Below are 16,010 nucleotides of genomic sequence, written 5' to 3'. Positions count from 1 at the left end.
TGCTACTCTGTATCAAGCCCTGGTGAGTCAAGGAACCCAGGGAATTTTTACTACTCACTTAACAAAAACCAGATGCCATGAGTTGCACATGTCCTGTTAGCAGTCTTCACCTCAGATGGTACAGACTGGGACTGTTTTCATCCAGGACATCTTGTGGAATAGTCCCAGAGTGATACAGGATGATACTAATGATGAAAAGACAGCAAGTTGTTCCCTTTGTGACTCAGTGTCTGTGGGCTCCTCACTGAGGTTCTGTGATGGGGATTGGCTCTGCACTGGGGGTCTCATGTGTTTTCTTTACAGCTTTCAGGGGGATGGGGCTGCAAGGGCTCTCCCAAAGCTCTGTGAGGGTGAGACAATTGTAATGACACAAAAGAGTTTGGACCTGAATATAGATTTCCATGGAAAGAGGTTTGGTCTTGTTCATGGTACCAGCTTCAGCTGGGAAACTGCTGGAGCTCAGAGGAGCCTTGGACTCAGCTGTAGGGGTTCAAACCCTTCTGCCTCCCAGTTTTGCTGTCAAAGCACCTACAGCCTCTGAATTAGCACAGGAGCACACATCACTTTGCCATCCTGCAAGAGCTTGGGAGGGAAGAAAATCTGAATGCTCACACAAATGGGTAAGGCACTGCTCAGTCTATGCACTTAGCTGAAGCTGGAGAAGGGCAGATATGGCCCTATTTTTTAGGTGGTGATGAAAACAGCAGTGGCTTCAGCAGGGCACATTTAATTCCTTCTTCTTATGAGGCTCCTGAATCTTTTGCTCACCTATGCAAGCAATAAGGAAAATGAAAAAAAAACACCCACGCTGTCTCATGCTGAAAAGCAGGAAAAAAAAAGTTGGATTTGAAGAGCGGGTAGAAGGGGTGTGGTTACCCAGGAGGTGTGTCAGGCATCGATGAACTTATTTATAAGCAAAGGCAGCTGTGCTGGAGAAGAAACTTTGCTGAGGCTTTGTCAGCTGCTGCTTTTTCCTGACACCTCTTGAGGAGCACCTCTACTGCGATGGGGCGGCAAAAGGACATTCTTTCTACCATCGAGGAGCACCTGAGGATCAGAAACAAATTAGTGCGGCAAGCACTGGCTGAGTGCCTGGGGACGCTGATCCTGGTGGTGAGTTGGGGGCTGTGGTGTGGGGATGCTCTCTAACCCATGGGTTCGGGGGAAATTGTCCTGGTGAAAGGACTGTGTTGCTGCCAGGGTTTGTATTGGGAATGAGCCCAGATCTGGTGCAGCCTTCTGCGATGGGTCTAGAGGACAGTCCCTGTGCACAGGAAAAAATATTCATGCAGATTTCTTAAGGGTGGATTTTGGGGTTTCTCACAAAGAGTGGGTTCTGAAGAGCTTGTTGGGTATATGGGAGATTCTGTGTATCTGTGAAGTGCAGGGACCAAATCATCTCTGTGTAAGCAGCAAGTGTTTTGCTAGAGATCATGCAAAACTTTCTTTCTGTCTGCCCTGGAGTATTTTCCTGGCTCTGAAGTACTGCAAGTGTTATCACCCGAGGAAATGAGAGCTTTTTTTTTTCCACCTCACTTTGCTTTTCCTGTGCATCCCATAACAAAGAAGTAGCTAGAATTTAAATTGTTGCAGTGTCCTTTTGCTGTCAGCCGTTGATTCCCCAGGGTTTGTCAGTGGGGCTGCACGATCCCGTGGTAGCTCGTGCTGACAGCCAGCTGAGACCTGGTGCTCGCTATCAGTCAGTGTGTTTTTCAGTGGTCAAAGTAGATAAAACTCTTCTGCCTGTTTCAGTGCTCAGTTTCCAAAGGGGTGGAATATAGGGGATAAATGTGTGTCTGAGTGCCTTAGATTGCAAATGTTTTGAGCGGCTGGAACTTGGCTTTGAAGTTAAAAGCAGATGTGAACAGCTAGGACAGCTGTGTATGAGCTGTGGGGAGTAAATACTGGTGTAGAAAAACTGTGACAGGGATATCTAGCTTAGAGCATCTGCATCTGAAAACACAGGACTGTCCAGTTGGCCATGGGTTTGGTGCATAGATATTGATGGAGAAATGAGTCGGTGTTCGCACAGTGGATATCTGCAGGTTCAAGTTCCTTTGAGGTGGTGTAAATCCAGAGCAATCCTGGAGGTTTCAGTGGGGTGACTGTGGGTTTTCACCTCTTTGTAACTCATAACTGAAGTTTTTGGAGAGAAATCTAAGGGTTGGTGGAGTTGAAGGCAGAATAAGGCTTCATGAACCTACATGTGTACCTGGGGAACAACACAAAAAGACTGACACAATTTTATGCTTTAATAAATAAGATTTTTTTTTTTTGATGATGATGAAGAGAGGATTTCTGAATCTTGTATAGCAGCTTAGGGGACTCTGCTAAAACTGTGTAAAATGCTACCACTCTTAAAAGAAAGCAGCTTTGCACAGTGCAATGGCTTTATTGTCAGAGTGACCCAGCTTTGGTGATTTCCAAACAAGTCCTGTTGATTTTTCCAGGAAGGGTTGTTTGGAATTAAGGTGGGTAGAAGGTGATAGGAAAACGATTAACAGTTAGAAGATTGCTGTCCATGAATCATTGATGTCGCTGCTGTTAGTCTCAGGATTGAAACAAGGTAAATCTTGTAAGGTGGATTAATGCCTCCTGATAGTGAAGCTAATATTGCTGAGAAACAAGACAAGCCTTTAGCCACGTGGATCTGAGCTTTCAGAAAGGCTCATGATCCAAACCCCATTAGTCCATTCTCTGACTGTAACAGTTGGCACAACAGCAACTACTTTTCCTTACAGCCTTGCCTCTCCAGGCAGAGAGGAATTGGGATCTGCTCAGAGCTTGAGGAAGGGTTTGGTCCAAAATCATAAGCAGCCTCCAAAATGACAGTGTTAATGGGCACCCATCAGCCATGCTGGATGCTGCATTGGCAGAAGTGGGCAGCACATACCTTGTCCTCAGGAGCATCAAACCTGCTCTGTTTTAGTGTGCGTGTGTGTCTAAGTTTACAGGTAGAGCCCTCACCGTGGTTTTAGTGGCACACTCAACTCCATCTTGTAGGACTTGCAAACTTCCTTAGGATCTCCTGCAGCAACTCTGCAGTGGGTAGAGTGCTGTGGGCATTCTGTGTCCACGTGGGAGGAGGTGGGGTGGGCTTGTGGGAGAAAAGGGAAAGTCCCAAACTCAGTGAATGCTCTCGCATGGTCAGAAGTCCAAAACCAGCTACACAAGAGGGAAATGGGTTCCAGGACTGCAAGCTTGAAATATCCAATCTATTCAATCCCTTTCCAGCTTCATGCTGTCTCAATGTAGTCTTCTTAATGAAGGGAAACTTGCAGTTTTTTCTTTACTGCCACCCTGATTCCTTTTCATCTTTTTATTATATCACCTACGTGAAATAGAAAGGGTCTTGAAGGCAAATTCCTTCCCCTTTCAGCTGGCCTGGACAATTGTTTGAATTGGATTCTCTCCCAGGAGAGAAATTGTCATTTTGTACCTTGCAAAAGTCCCTGCTGTCCACCCTGCCAGCGGGTTGAGCTGTGTGTATGTACATTTAGATGTATTGTACTCCAGTAAATATCTGTTATGGGCTTCACATAGTAAAATGTCTGAGGAAAGATCTGAATCCATGAAATTTTCTTCATGGGAGATGGAGTTGACTAAACACAAATATGTTTGAACAGAACACTATCAGGGACGAATTTAAGGTATGATATTGTTCACACTGAAATCAACTTCCTGAGCCCCAAGGGAGGGAGACTGTTTAAAGTTTGCAGCTTACTTTAAATTTCACTGTGTAATGTAAAACTTGTCCCACTGTGGATATTGGCACCACTTCAGTTTCTTCCCTCCTCCCTTTTACTTGCATAATGACTGCAGCTCTCTCAAACTCTTCTAGACAAAAGCTGTTGTAGACCTCTGCATAGTCTTGCTGCCTGTAAGAATGAACCTAGTGCTTGATTTTATTTATCTCATTTTTTTTTAACACATTGTAAAGGTAGAATCATAGAATGGTTTGGGCTGGAAAGGACTCTTAGAATAGTGCCTCTTTTTTTAAGATAAAAATAATCCAGCTAAGGTAGCCAAGCCCTGAAGAGTGCCAGGATGAGTCGCTGCCTACTTGCAAGCCACTTTTGCTGCGTAGAGCACCTTGCACAACTTTTATTTAGTCTGTGGGTAGTGTCTCTATTGTTGCAAAAATAGTAATGCTGATTCTACATTCTTTTCCTTTGATACTTAAATTGGTGTTTTCCCTCTTCAAATTTCACTTTCTGAGTGGCACATTAGGCTTGAACTTTATACTTATGTTGAAAGCACTGCTTGCTGGCAATTGTTAAGCACTACAAACGCTGAAGGCATTTTCCCAGTCCCTTGCTGTTTGTGTTATTACTGTAGCAACCCACTAAAGACAGATTTCCATGGTGGGTCTCTGTGCCTCTCTTAAGGCTCGGTTTGTTTGCCTTGCTCTGCAGTAAGTACCAAAGCTGGCTCTGTTTGTCTTTTACATTTGCAGGAGAAATAAGGTGCTGCTTATGACTGATTTCTGAGTGGAACTCGCTGTGATTCACTGCTGTAGAGGCACAAAGAACAAAACAATTCCTAATTGCTTTTCAATTGGTGCTGCCTTGACTTTGTGGCTAGATGGTAACTTTCCACAACTATCTGGGGCAGCACAGTAGTTCCCACAGTTGCTGTTTGATTTGGGGTTGTTTGCTTAAACTCAGCTTGTCACATTTGGAAAATGTAATTTTATTTTATGTATGTATATTTAATTTTGTTTAAAATTTCTTTTCTTTGTTAATGCTTTGCTAGGCTGTAAAAGGGAGTGGAAATCCTTGCTGTAAGCATGTTGAATGCTGCTGATTCTTCCTTGCAAAGGGTCTGTGCTGCTGGGTGCAGGGACATGGGATGTGGCAGTGCTGCTGCATTCCCTCGACCGTTCCACCAGAATAGGTTGAAGCTCTTCACTGATTGTCCAAAACTGTCCCTTCTTGCTGTCTCTCTCCAGGAGCAGTACTTTTCTCCTTCCTACAAACAGGACAGTTCAGGCACCAAGACTTTCCCTTGGTGGGAAGGGAACTTGCCCCAGGAATGCCCAATCTTGTGACCAAACTTCCACCAGTTGTACTGGTCTTTCTAACAGCTACAACCTCTTAATCTGAACAATAGTAGAGACATCAGAATAGGTATTTTTCCTTCCTTGTATGTGTGAACCACCTGAACCAGTGAATTTCCTCCCTAATGCTCAACTCCTCTGCTGAAGGTTGTTCAGGTTTCCTGAGCTGAAAGAGGCTCATGTCTCCAGCTTTGTGCAGCATTTTTTGTAGCATGTGATGTATGTGGGGCACAGTTTTCTTTAGAATCTCTCATCTCTCCAGCCCCACAGCCCTGCCTTGGCTCTGGTTCAGTGGGTGGTGCATAAAGATCTGTAACATAACAGACCATCTGCTGCTGCCCTTCCCTGCTGCTTCTGTATGGGCTGCCTCCAGCTGTGCTGGACAAAAAACTGGGCTGTGGGGTCTAAGGTTTCTCCTTGCTTTGCAAATTGAGAATGATGACCAGCCTGGTTGTTTGAGAGATGCTTTGAGGAAAAGCATGAAGGATAGTGCTTCTCTCATTGTCTTTTTGGCTGATGAAGGCCATCCTGCCACATGAGCTGTGATGTTCAGGAAGATCTCTGCATGCTGCCCTTGCTCCCTGCCTTACTCCCTGTGAAGAGTGGCACCCTTTGTGTGTCCAAAATTTAAAATCGTCCATCAGTATCTCCAGGTCTTGTCTTCAAAGCAGACTCATGGTTTGACTGCCTTTCCAGCATCTTCCCCACTAACCAGAGGACATCAAGGGCTGACCAGTCTTTCCCATCCACCCCAGGGTGATTAGGATAGATTTACAGCAGGCTTCTTGCCTGATCCCTGGTTTATTTGCTGGCAGAAGAGTTGTAATTCAGGTAATTGCACTCCTCCAGGTCTATGCCAACAAAACTTGCCCATCTACATTTAGAGATCAGTCTGTCTGAAGTCCAAGAGCAAATGCACGCAGGCCTTTTGTGTCGCACTGGAAGGTGTAAAAAAGCACAGGCAAAGAAAAGAAGAGGCAAGAAAGGAAAGAAACCTATCTCTTGTGCAGAGAGTTCTGGGCACCACCTTCCTCCTGAGCTCACGTATGAAGCTGTTTTCCACAAGGTCTGCCTAAATAGGCTGCCTTTGGTAGCCTTTGGTTCTTCATGAGCTATTGCAACTTCTTTATCCTCCTAGGTTCATTCCACCCAGCCCTTACTGGCTCCTGGTCTTTCATGCGTTCAGACATTGAGACAGGGTGTTTTCATCTTGAGAGACAAAGCCACCTGCTCAGTCTCCAAACATGCCCTGGGCACAGGGAGCTCAAGGTTTCCTGAGTGTGAAGGATCCCCTGCAGCATGCTTCCTTTTCTGTTTTTTGCTGCTGCTTCTGGCTGGTGCCCCCTTTGTACAGGGAGTGGATCTTCTCCCATCTGGAGTTTGTCAACCCCGCCACTCTTGAACCGGTTCCTGCAGAACAAGGATTTAGTTCTTTTTCACAGTGCAAGGAATTGAATCACCCCATGAGCAGTAAGAAGCCTCCCTTTCGGCAGGGAAAGCCATCAGATTTGCTAGAGTCAGTAAGATGAAATTAGGGAGCAGACTTCCATTAACCTGGTTAATAGGTGCATTGACCTCAATTCCTTGGAGAGTATGTTTAATACATCGGAGTGATGCTTTATTGGAAGCATTTTATTAGCACTTTAAAACCACTTTTGAACTTGGCTACTGAATCATGGGTGTTTAACAGTTGACTGCTGCACCTACTGCCAGGTGAGGTGCTAATCTGGGTTTCTCTTGGCTGGGTATTCTTCCAGAAGTGGTTTATTACACAAAAACAAAACCAAAATACAGCACCCCTATCCCCTCCTGCCCCCAACCAAAGCCAAACAAAACAAAAAGCAAACCAAAAAGCCAATGAATGCAAATGAAAAACAAAACCACAAAACCAAACCTGGTTAAGGCAGGTTATTAAAATCAAAAGAATGTGGTGTCATCTTCCCCTTCAGTGTGCACCACTGTCCCCGACCATAGCAGTACAATATTGCCTAAGAACTCTGAAATACATTGCATGGACTTAAAAAGACTGGGAAAAATGCTGAATTGCTTTTATTTGACCTTCCTTGCCTTTCCCAAACTAGATGTTCATGAACAGTTCTCTGTGAGCAGTGGACAAACAAGACCTACAAAATGAAAGCTGGGGTTCTCTGGTCTCATCTGACCTGGGAAAAGGAATTGTCAGGAAAACTTGCAAAGAGAGTAGAAGTGAAAGTGATGTGATTAAAAACTGTAATAGCTACTACTACAGCAAAACTGTGTAGCATCAAGGTACTTGCCACAAAAGCCTGGGTGAGCATAACTTGAACTGGTTCCTAAAAGTCAAATGCCATGGAAGGATGTCATGCATGACACTGTATTTTTGTGTTTAGTGGACTCCACTGGTGCAGGATGGAATTGAACACATGCATATCGAAGTTCAAACCTGTCCCTAAGTATCACTGCACTCTTTTTATCTGCTGAGGGTTAAGTTTTCTACTGTTACGCTGAATTAAGCCAAACAGTGCTCACGGCTCATCTGATAAGCAGTTGTAGTGCTCCTGTGGAGTGGCTCCGGGGTGTTTTTGCATGGCCCATAGACTCCCTTCTGAGGAAAAGCTGGAGAGCTACTGCCAGGTGTGGGACGGAGGAGAGGAGGATGGGGAATGACCTCTTGAGATAACCTCTTGAGAAATGGCAGACCTGGCATTCCTTCAGCTTAAGGGAAGACCTTTGTGGGTGATCAGGGAGGTGGAGGTGGGAAAACTTTACTCTGTGGTTTCTGCAACCAAAAGGTATGTGGACAACGAGCCAACCACCATCCACCTGCAGAACTGCCAGTTCTTACAGAGTAAATAACACAAATACCTTCATCACTAGGGGTCACCCGGGCTAAACTCCGCCAAACTCAGGTTTTGTGGGCTTGTCCCCTCCCTGGTCAGACTGATGTGCTGTGGCTTTTGAGAGGCAAACACCATGGTCTCTCCGAAATCTCTCCAAAGCATGCTGGGGCTTGTCTGGGGAAAGGGAAAAACCAGATTCACCCTGGTCATTGCTTGTACTTATTTGCTCAGTTGGAGCTATGCTTCCCTTGGTGGTTTGGCATAGCTGGTTCTGTTTGCTGCCAATAAACAATTCATCTTTTCTGCCTTTGTCTTGGAGTCTCCTCTGCCATGGTTTCCCAGCTTAGTGAGGACACTGAAGGGGCTGTTCTGACTGCACCCAGTAGAGAGCGGTGCTGGCTGTTCCTCACTCACCAACGAGTTCAACAGGTTCCTTTGTTGTTTTTACACAAGGTCCTTGTGTTGGGCACCTGGTTCCTTGTCAAGAGGCACCTATGTACAGAGTGTCCACCTCATGAATCAGCCTGCAGCCTACTTGGCTGCTCCTTTCCAAGCAGACTGAGTGCACCTTTTGCTTTGTTAGCAATTCTTCAGTTCTCAAGGGAATGGGAGGGGATGAGTTACATGTGTTTTGTCTTTGCCTCTGATTTGGATTGTGTGTTGCTCAATGGGCATGTCCAGTGCTGGCTGAAGAAGTGAAGACAGCAAACCCTGCTACCTTGGTGCCTATTTGGTGGTTTATCCTGTAGGAGTGGATACCGCCTCTGTGGCAATTGAGTAATTCTGGGATGATGGAGTTCATGGAAGCAGAAAGTCTTTGTGGGGGTGTAGTTATGAGTATGTGGTCAGAAGAAATAAGTCAAGCCTTGATCCCTAGATTTGAGCATCTCATGAGTGACCTGTAATCTCTGTCCTAGTTTAAGGATCCTCTCAGTACCTGCCAATGTGGTAACTCCAAGTGATAATACACCAGGGGTCCATTCAGGTGGAGCCAGTGGGGGATACAAACATACAGATGATCAGGTTTAGGGCTCTTTAAGTTACATGGTGGATAGTGGAAAGACTTGCCAAGATAGAAAGCCTGCAGCTGGATGACTGATGACCTGAGTTGCCAGGGGAAACTGGTTTGAGTTGTTAAGGGTGAGCATAGGAATGATGGCATTTGGATGCAGCTGGGAAGAGAAGGATTATCCAATTGGAGCAAACATCTTTAAGCAAGATCTCCCTTAGCTATGAGGAAACACTTTTATCACCCAAAATAAACAGCTTTTGTCTGCCAGAGTGTTTGGTTTGGTGCACCCCGATCTTGGACAGAAGGCCAAGACTGGCTTTGCTGATGACCTCTCTTAAATGTGGACTTTAAGGAGCCTGAAAAGAGAACTCCATGAATGTCAGGCTGAATGTGGCCTTCTTCAGTCATGACTGTATTTCCAGGCATTAACAAAATTGTTCCCTACCAATCTCTGTGCTACTGTGTCAAACAATTATTACCCTTTTTAACACAAAGGTACCCAGATCCCTTATTAGAATAGTTGTACTGTGAATACCTCAGACCAGGATGCTATCTGCCTGATCCTTCTCACCTGCCATCTTAAAATTAGATGTTTGGACAAAGAATTCCAGACTTCTGTAGATCCATCTTGCTTTTAATTTTGCCTCTGTTTTCAGTCCATCCTGCCAGGAGATAGATTTGTCTGTGCCCTGTCTTCTTCCCTCCCATCCCTACAGATAATGCCTGGATACTTTAACTAAAGATTGAAACAGTGAAGGCTTTGAGTTGTGAGTGGAATATTAGGGTACATGAAGGTGTAAGTGGAGGCATTTGTCAGCAACTGGCCCTGATGTGAAGCAGAGAGGGTAATTTCAATCTCTTTTTTTTCCTCCTAGCTCTTTGGCTGTGGCTCTGTTGCACAGATTGTGCTCAGCAGAGGGACTCATGGAGGTTTCCTGACAGTCAACCTGGCCTTTGGCTTCGCTGTAACACTTGGCATTTTGATTGCAGGACAGGTATCAGGTACGTGTGGCTCCATGTAGGCTGAGTTTCACTTGTGTCAATTGTTGTGTAGGCCTACTTTTTCTGTGTAGCACTGGTATGGAAGCTAGTGTCCCTTGGCACAACTCTGGGACCTAAATTCTACCTGTAAAAGTACACTAACCACCCACCTCTCTGCAGGTGGACACCTGAACCCAGCCGTCACTTTTGCCATGTGTTTATTGGCCCGTGAGCCCTGGATCAAGCTACCAATTTATGCTCTTGCACAAACCCTGGGGGCTTTCCTTGGATCTGGCATAGTCTTTGGTCTGTACTATGGTAAGTGTGGAAACTTTGTGTGTTTTTTGAAGTGAGACTACTGTGTTTGTGACTCACTAAAGGGAGGGAGGTTTCCAGATCAGAGAGGAGCACTTTTTTGCAGAGCAGAGATCCAAGAAACCTCCTTACTGTGTTTCTGGGATGACTTTCCTATTCTCAGGATGATGGGTTCAAGCCTCCTCAAAGCAATCTGAAGGCTAACCAACATTGTCAAAGTGCAAGTGCAGTCTACTCTGCCCTTGAGTAATGACCACTGGACCTCTGGATGGCCCCTTTTGTATCTATTGGTCTTCCAGAAAAGTCAATGAAACACTAGCAGTGATGGAGATTTTATATCTGTTCACTGTTCGAGAACCATTTCTCGTTCTTGGCTTAAAAAAAATGAAGTCTTCACTGTGATGTCTTATGCATTGTCTTGTGTTAGCTTTCTGATAACATGACTTTTAGCAGATTTTACTTTTATCAGAGTGATTCCATACCTTGGAAAGCATCCTAGAAAGCCAGTTCCTCCTGCCTCTATTCCTCCTGTGTGTTTTTCATCATCGTAGGGAGATGCTCAGTAGGCAAGAACTGAATCTTTGTGCTGGCCCTTGCTCTTCCTTTAATATCAGGTGTGACATTTGGACTCAGACTTTGCCTCCCAATGTCTGTTTCTGGCAATAGGAGTGATGTTCCCTGTAGCTGAGTGGAACATCTGGGTCACGGTTATTTCCAGCTGGAGGGAGGAAGCTGCCACCCCAGCACTAGCAGGGGTGCTTTTCACTTTAGGAAGAAGCAAGGAGACCTACCTTCCTCTCAGTAAATATGGTTACAGTTCAACACCAATTACCTTTCCAGTTAGTGGACTGAAGCCTCCTCTTCAGAAAGGATTTAACCCCATATTAACTACCTAACTCATGGAAAAACTGCATTCAGAGGTGTCTGGTTTTGTCTCCACTCACCATGAAGGGAATACAGACCCTCCTAAGTTAGTTATCCAGCTTCTACACAGTGGTAGGCAAGGTGATGGTTGCTCTAAAGACAACCTTGCGAGTTGAAACTAAGAAAAGTGAAAGAGCAGCCCAAATCCTGTTTGCTGATCCATATCACTATGTCATGTCTTCACACCAAGACTGATACGAGAGGCATTTTGTTACCTTTGGGAGAGAGTTGGAGTCACCTTAGTGTTTGCTTTGTGGCTCTCCTTCCTCATGCCTGGCAAATAATAATTGTTAGGAACAGGGACTAATGCCACCTGCCTCTGAGCCTGACTGGTAAAAAACTGTGGTGGATGATGCCCTAAGTTTTCCAAATGAGTGTTTTCTCTACAGAAAATGTTTTTTTTTCCTCCTTCCCTACCTCTAGATGCCATTTGGGCTTTTGACAATAACCGTCTCAGTGTACTAGGACCGAATGGCACTGCTGGTATCTTTGCCACCTACCCATCTGAGCATCTGAATGTTGTGAATGGCTTCTTTGACCAGGTAAGAGGGTACTGGGAGGATGAAAGTCCATTTGAAGAGGAATCTTTTGGGTGGTTCTGGGCCTCGCCTTTAGTTAGAAAATGAATTGCAATTTAAAGATAAGATATCCAGAAAGGTGTTTTGGAGTTGACACAGGTATCTCACTGGCCCATAGAGGAAGAACAGGGCCAGAAAGGACCTTACAGCCAGAAGGCTTGTGCTAAGGCATTAACAAGTGATACAACACTGGTCAGGACACCAAAGAAAAGAATGCCATTTGCTCGTAGTCCTGAGTGTGAGGAATGATGGCTCTTCCTCTCACTCTGCTACTGTGGTTGTGGCACAATCCAGAGGTCAGTTGGGTGTGGGGTGGTGGTTGCTGTTGAATGTGACTGTCTCTTAAAGTTGCCATCAACAACAAAAGGGACAGCTTCTACCCAGCCGTGGCAGATGGGAAGATGATGTTCCCAGATTTTCTGGCTGCCTAAACAGCTATTCATAGCTCTTCTGGGAGTAGGGAAAAAGGTGCAATCTTGATTGAGATTATGGGTTCCCATAATCTCAAGAGAGGAGCATGGTCCACTCTTATTCCCATGGCTGCTGTGGTCTGATAATGTCATGGGATGACTTGGTGCACCTCTTCCTGTTAAGAGAATTACATCCCAGAGGAGTTAAATAACTTGGTTAGAAGACCAATCTAGATTAAATTTGTGTTTTTCTTCCCCATCCCTCTCCAGTTCATTGGTACTGCCTCCCTGATTGTTTGTGTCTTGGCTATTGTTGATCCCTACAACAACCCCGTCCCCACTGGGCTGGAGGCTTTCACAGTGGGCTTTGTTGTCCTCGTTATTGGAACCTCCATGGGCTTCAACTCTGGCTATGCTGTCAACCCCGCCAGGGACTTCGGGCCTCGTCTCTTCACAGCCATTGCTGGCTGGGGCACTGAGGTGTTCCGGTAAGTGCTTGATGATAAAAACCTTGTGCATCAAGGGAAAAAAAAATTAGGAGTCCAAATAGATGGTAGCTCTGGCACTAAAGAGTCTTGGCAGCCATGAGGTATTTTTGGATTGTCTAAATGTTGCTAAAAGACAGTCTCTGCTCTTTGACTTCTTAAGAAATCGTAGAAGCCGAGCAGCTTCCAGTGGTGAGAGCAAATGACATAGCTTTGCTATCAAAAAGGAAATCTGGGAGCATCCATGAGAATTTCAGTTGCACCTTGAACACGAGCATTTCATGATTTTTTAATGGTAGAAAATGGAAAGTTTGTTCTTTTTTGAGACAATTAAGAGAGCCCTGTTACCAAGGGTTGCTTTCCTGCAAGCAGTGGGAGGGAATTGAAGGTGCCTAGTGTAGACACTGCAGATGCTTCTCACCTTTCTTGGTGGAGAGACAGTCTTGAAAGTCCTGAAAGTAGCTGTTCTGAATTGCTTGTCACTGGGACTTACAAGTGTGTGTGCATGGCAACGTCTGCCTTGGAAGCTCTGCAGATGTGCACGTGGCATTGTCTTGTCCAAGTGAGTGGAGATGGCTGGAGAGGGTCAGATCTTGCATTGCTCCAGATCCAAGTGCAAATATCCTAATGCTTAGGCAGCAGTTCTTACCTTGTGCACTTTCTTTTCATTTTCCAGGATTGGTAAGCCGTCCCACTGGTGGTGGGTTCCAGTTGTTGCTCCTTTCCTTGGCGCAGTTGCGGGAGTGATTGTTTATCAGCTGATGATTGGATGTCACGATGAGCCTTCTCCACCTGCCTCTGAGCAGGAAACAGTCAAGCTGGCTAATGTGAAGCACAAGGAGAGGGTCTGAGGAAGCTGCCACCCAGATCTGGCAGGTATTCATTACTCAGGACTGCTGCTGGCAAAAAGGAGAAGTTAAGAGCTTCAAGAACAACAGGAAGTTTTTTACCTGCCTTGAGATATTCTAGTAATTTTTTTTCCTTTTTTTTATATCCCTGACACATTTGCTTTTGACATTTCCCTGTGAGCCTTCCTCCAAATGCAGTATCATGTAATCTTTTCTTAGTAGAAGGGGATTGAGGACTGTAGGAGTCAGGAGAGAAGTGGGCATTGTTGTCCAACACTAATCAGGTGTTCAGGAATCTGAGCTTTTTTGAGCTATGTTGCTGACATTGCTTGTGACCTTGGCAAACTGCTTCCCTTCAAACCTGTATTCCAATCTGTAGAATGGGGATCATGCAAAACTGAAATTGTTTTGCTGTCATGGATTGGAAACTCCTACGTCCTGGAGGAAATTTGCCTGTGATTCTGCTGTGGATCAAATTGTGCTTGATGTTGCTCTAAAGCCAGTACCTTGACACCAGGAATTAACTTGTCTAAAGGATTTTTATTGGCCAAACTTTTATATCTCCTATGAATTCCTAGAATTCCATAATGTCAGTCCATAGAGTAAGAATGCATCGGATTTTCATTCAATATTAAGACAAAATGTTTACAAACAAGTGCACCCTGGTGTTAAAACCAAAAATTTTAATATTGCTAACTCCTAGAAGATCACACATAGGAAATCCTTATTCTAACCAGGGGCTAACCTAGACAGAAAGCTTGGCTTCCTGAGGCAGCCTTTCTAATTAATCAGCTTTGTATATAAACTGCAAGCAACTAATAGCCAAGATCCACTGGAAACGCAGTGTTGCTTAAGTTGCGTGTGTTTGTGTAAATTTTTCAATGGTGTTGTTGGGGTTTGTTTGTTTTTTTTAGTAGATTTATATATAAATATACTCCTTAAAGCTGTTACTAAATACCAAGGTTGGGATGAGTTAATTTAGAGATGTGTGGGAACTGCTGTCAGCTTTGAGATATTATTGGATTTTCCTGGGGTGGTCTTGGAATACGGCATTGTGCTTTTTGGAGCACCTCCTTTTCTACCTTGCAGAATAACTGGGATATCCCTGGTACTCATGGCTGAGGGACTGAGGTCAGGCACCTCCTGTACTAGCAGTACTGGTATCTCAGGGGATCTCTGGCTCTCCCAATGCCATATTATTACCAAGTATTTTGAAAAAAATTATTATTGGTTGTGAAAGAATTTGTAAATCCCGTGCATTAGAGAAACTTGTTCAAAGCCTGTTTCTTTAATGCACAAATTCATTGAAAAATGTAACTTTGTACACACTTCCAGCCACTAAAAGGATGTATTCTTTTTTTTTTCCTTTTTAAAAAAATAAAATGTCAATACCTACACTGTAAAATGCTAGTGTTGGTTGTATTTTTAAGCAGCTGTCAGCAAACTTCACCATGAAAAGGAAGTCATCTATAGCAATAGCTTCCTCAAGCCCTTTTCCTCTCTAGCCTGAGCACAGGGGAATTAACCCTTTCAGGCAGTCCATCTACACGCTCTGTTGGTGTTTTATTCCTTTCCCTTTTGGGGCATGATTTTGGGGCATGTGGGAGGAGATGGAGTAGCTGTACACAGTATAGTGACCAAGGTATGGGCTGGGAGTGAGAGTGTCCTGCTGTCAGGCATCTTATTCTTAAGGCAAAAGAACCACTGGGTAAGTATTTGTCCTTCATCCTTTGTACAATTTAATTTCCCTTACTAGTCTCTCACTTAACATAGTTCTGAATGTGCAATCCTACCCTGCCTTCATCTACTGCCTTCAGCCCCATCTAGCATATTACCTGAGTCACCTTTTTTTTTTTTTAGCTATGCCAGGCAATGAAAAGTGCTACAGACGTGAACACAGTGCTCACAGAATTAGATGAGCAGTTTCCCTATAAATAAAATTCTTGTTGCTCTTTGGCTGGTGTGTGTACTGCTGTATTTTTCCTGTATTGATTGTGCTGCCTTAAAATAACTCCTCACTTCCCACATGGTGCTGTACTGAACAATTCAGTGAGGTATGGATGAATGTGGTTTCCTGCAATTCACCAGCTAGGAATCAAATGACTTTTGGGAAGAAATTTCCCAGGTTTGTTTGATTTGCTCTATGTGCAGACAGCACATTGTTTTTTCCGTTTCTAACACGAAAGTTTATCTCTCAAACTCTATGTAGCAGCCTTGTATATTGCTGGGACCAACTAACATAGCTGCAGAATTCAATTCTCATTTCTCTTCAGGACTGTAGTCTTTTTTTTCTACTCTTCCACCGCTTTGTATCTTCAACTGGCTCGATCAATACATGAAGATTCTTGCTGCAGATCTTAAGACTTTTGATTCAAGGTGTAGTGTGTGTTCTGGTTTGTTTGTTTTTTTTCCCCTTTGTTTGTTTGTTTTGTGGTTTTTGTTGTTGTTGTTACATATCATATACTTTTTCTATATTCCTGCCTTACTCATGCCTCAGTGGTGTGTTATTACCCTTATTAAAATGGCAGTAAAATTTCATATGAGTTTCAGGTTAACTTTTCTGTCCTAACCACTGTGTT

At 44.3% G+C, this 16,010-nt stretch overlaps 1 protein-coding gene across 1 annotated transcript; it reads left to right on the top strand.

Moving 5' to 3' along the window:
• The first annotated feature begins 924 nt into the window (after positions 1 to 924).
• On the top strand, positions 925 to 14,836 carry LOC138103206 (aquaporin-3-like). Its single transcript, XM_069001332.1, has 6 exons — positions 925 to 1,113; positions 9,766 to 9,892; positions 10,052 to 10,189; positions 11,534 to 11,652; positions 12,369 to 12,586; positions 13,260 to 14,836. Exons 1-6 carry the CDS (start codon positions 1,006 to 1,008, stop codon positions 13,432 to 13,434), a joined length of 885 nt encoding a protein of 294 aa, XP_068857433.1. The 5' UTR covers positions 925 to 1,005; the 3' UTR covers positions 13,435 to 14,836.
• The last annotated feature ends 1,174 nt before the right edge of the window (positions 14,837 to 16,010 follow it).

This window comes from Aphelocoma coerulescens, assembly GCF_041296385.1.
Source record: "Aphelocoma coerulescens isolate FSJ_1873_10779 chromosome Z unlocalized genomic scaffold, UR_Acoe_1.0 ChrZ, whole genome shotgun sequence".
Lineage (NCBI taxonomy): Eukaryota > Metazoa > Chordata > Aves > Passeriformes > Corvidae > Aphelocoma > Aphelocoma coerulescens.
The sequence above is the reverse complement of the archived record's forward strand: the minus strand, read 5'-3'. Positions and strand labels throughout refer to the sequence as shown.

What these genes read in the sequence shown, in the direction of transcription:
- LOC138103206 (XM_069001332.1), top strand. Translation starts at nt 1,006, where the DNA reads ATGGGGCGGCAAAAGGACATTCTTTCTACCATCGAGGAGCACCTGAGG. An exon ending in GATTGCAGGACAGGTATCAG is followed by an intron (nt 9,893 to 10,051) that starts GTACGTGTGGCT and finishes ACCTCTCTGCAG; the next exon opens with GTGGACACCTGAACCCAGCC. An exon ending in TGGGGCACTGAGGTGTTCCG is followed by an intron (nt 12,587 to 13,259) that starts GTAAGTGCTTGA and finishes TTCATTTTCCAG; the next exon opens with GATTGGTAAGCCGTCCCACT.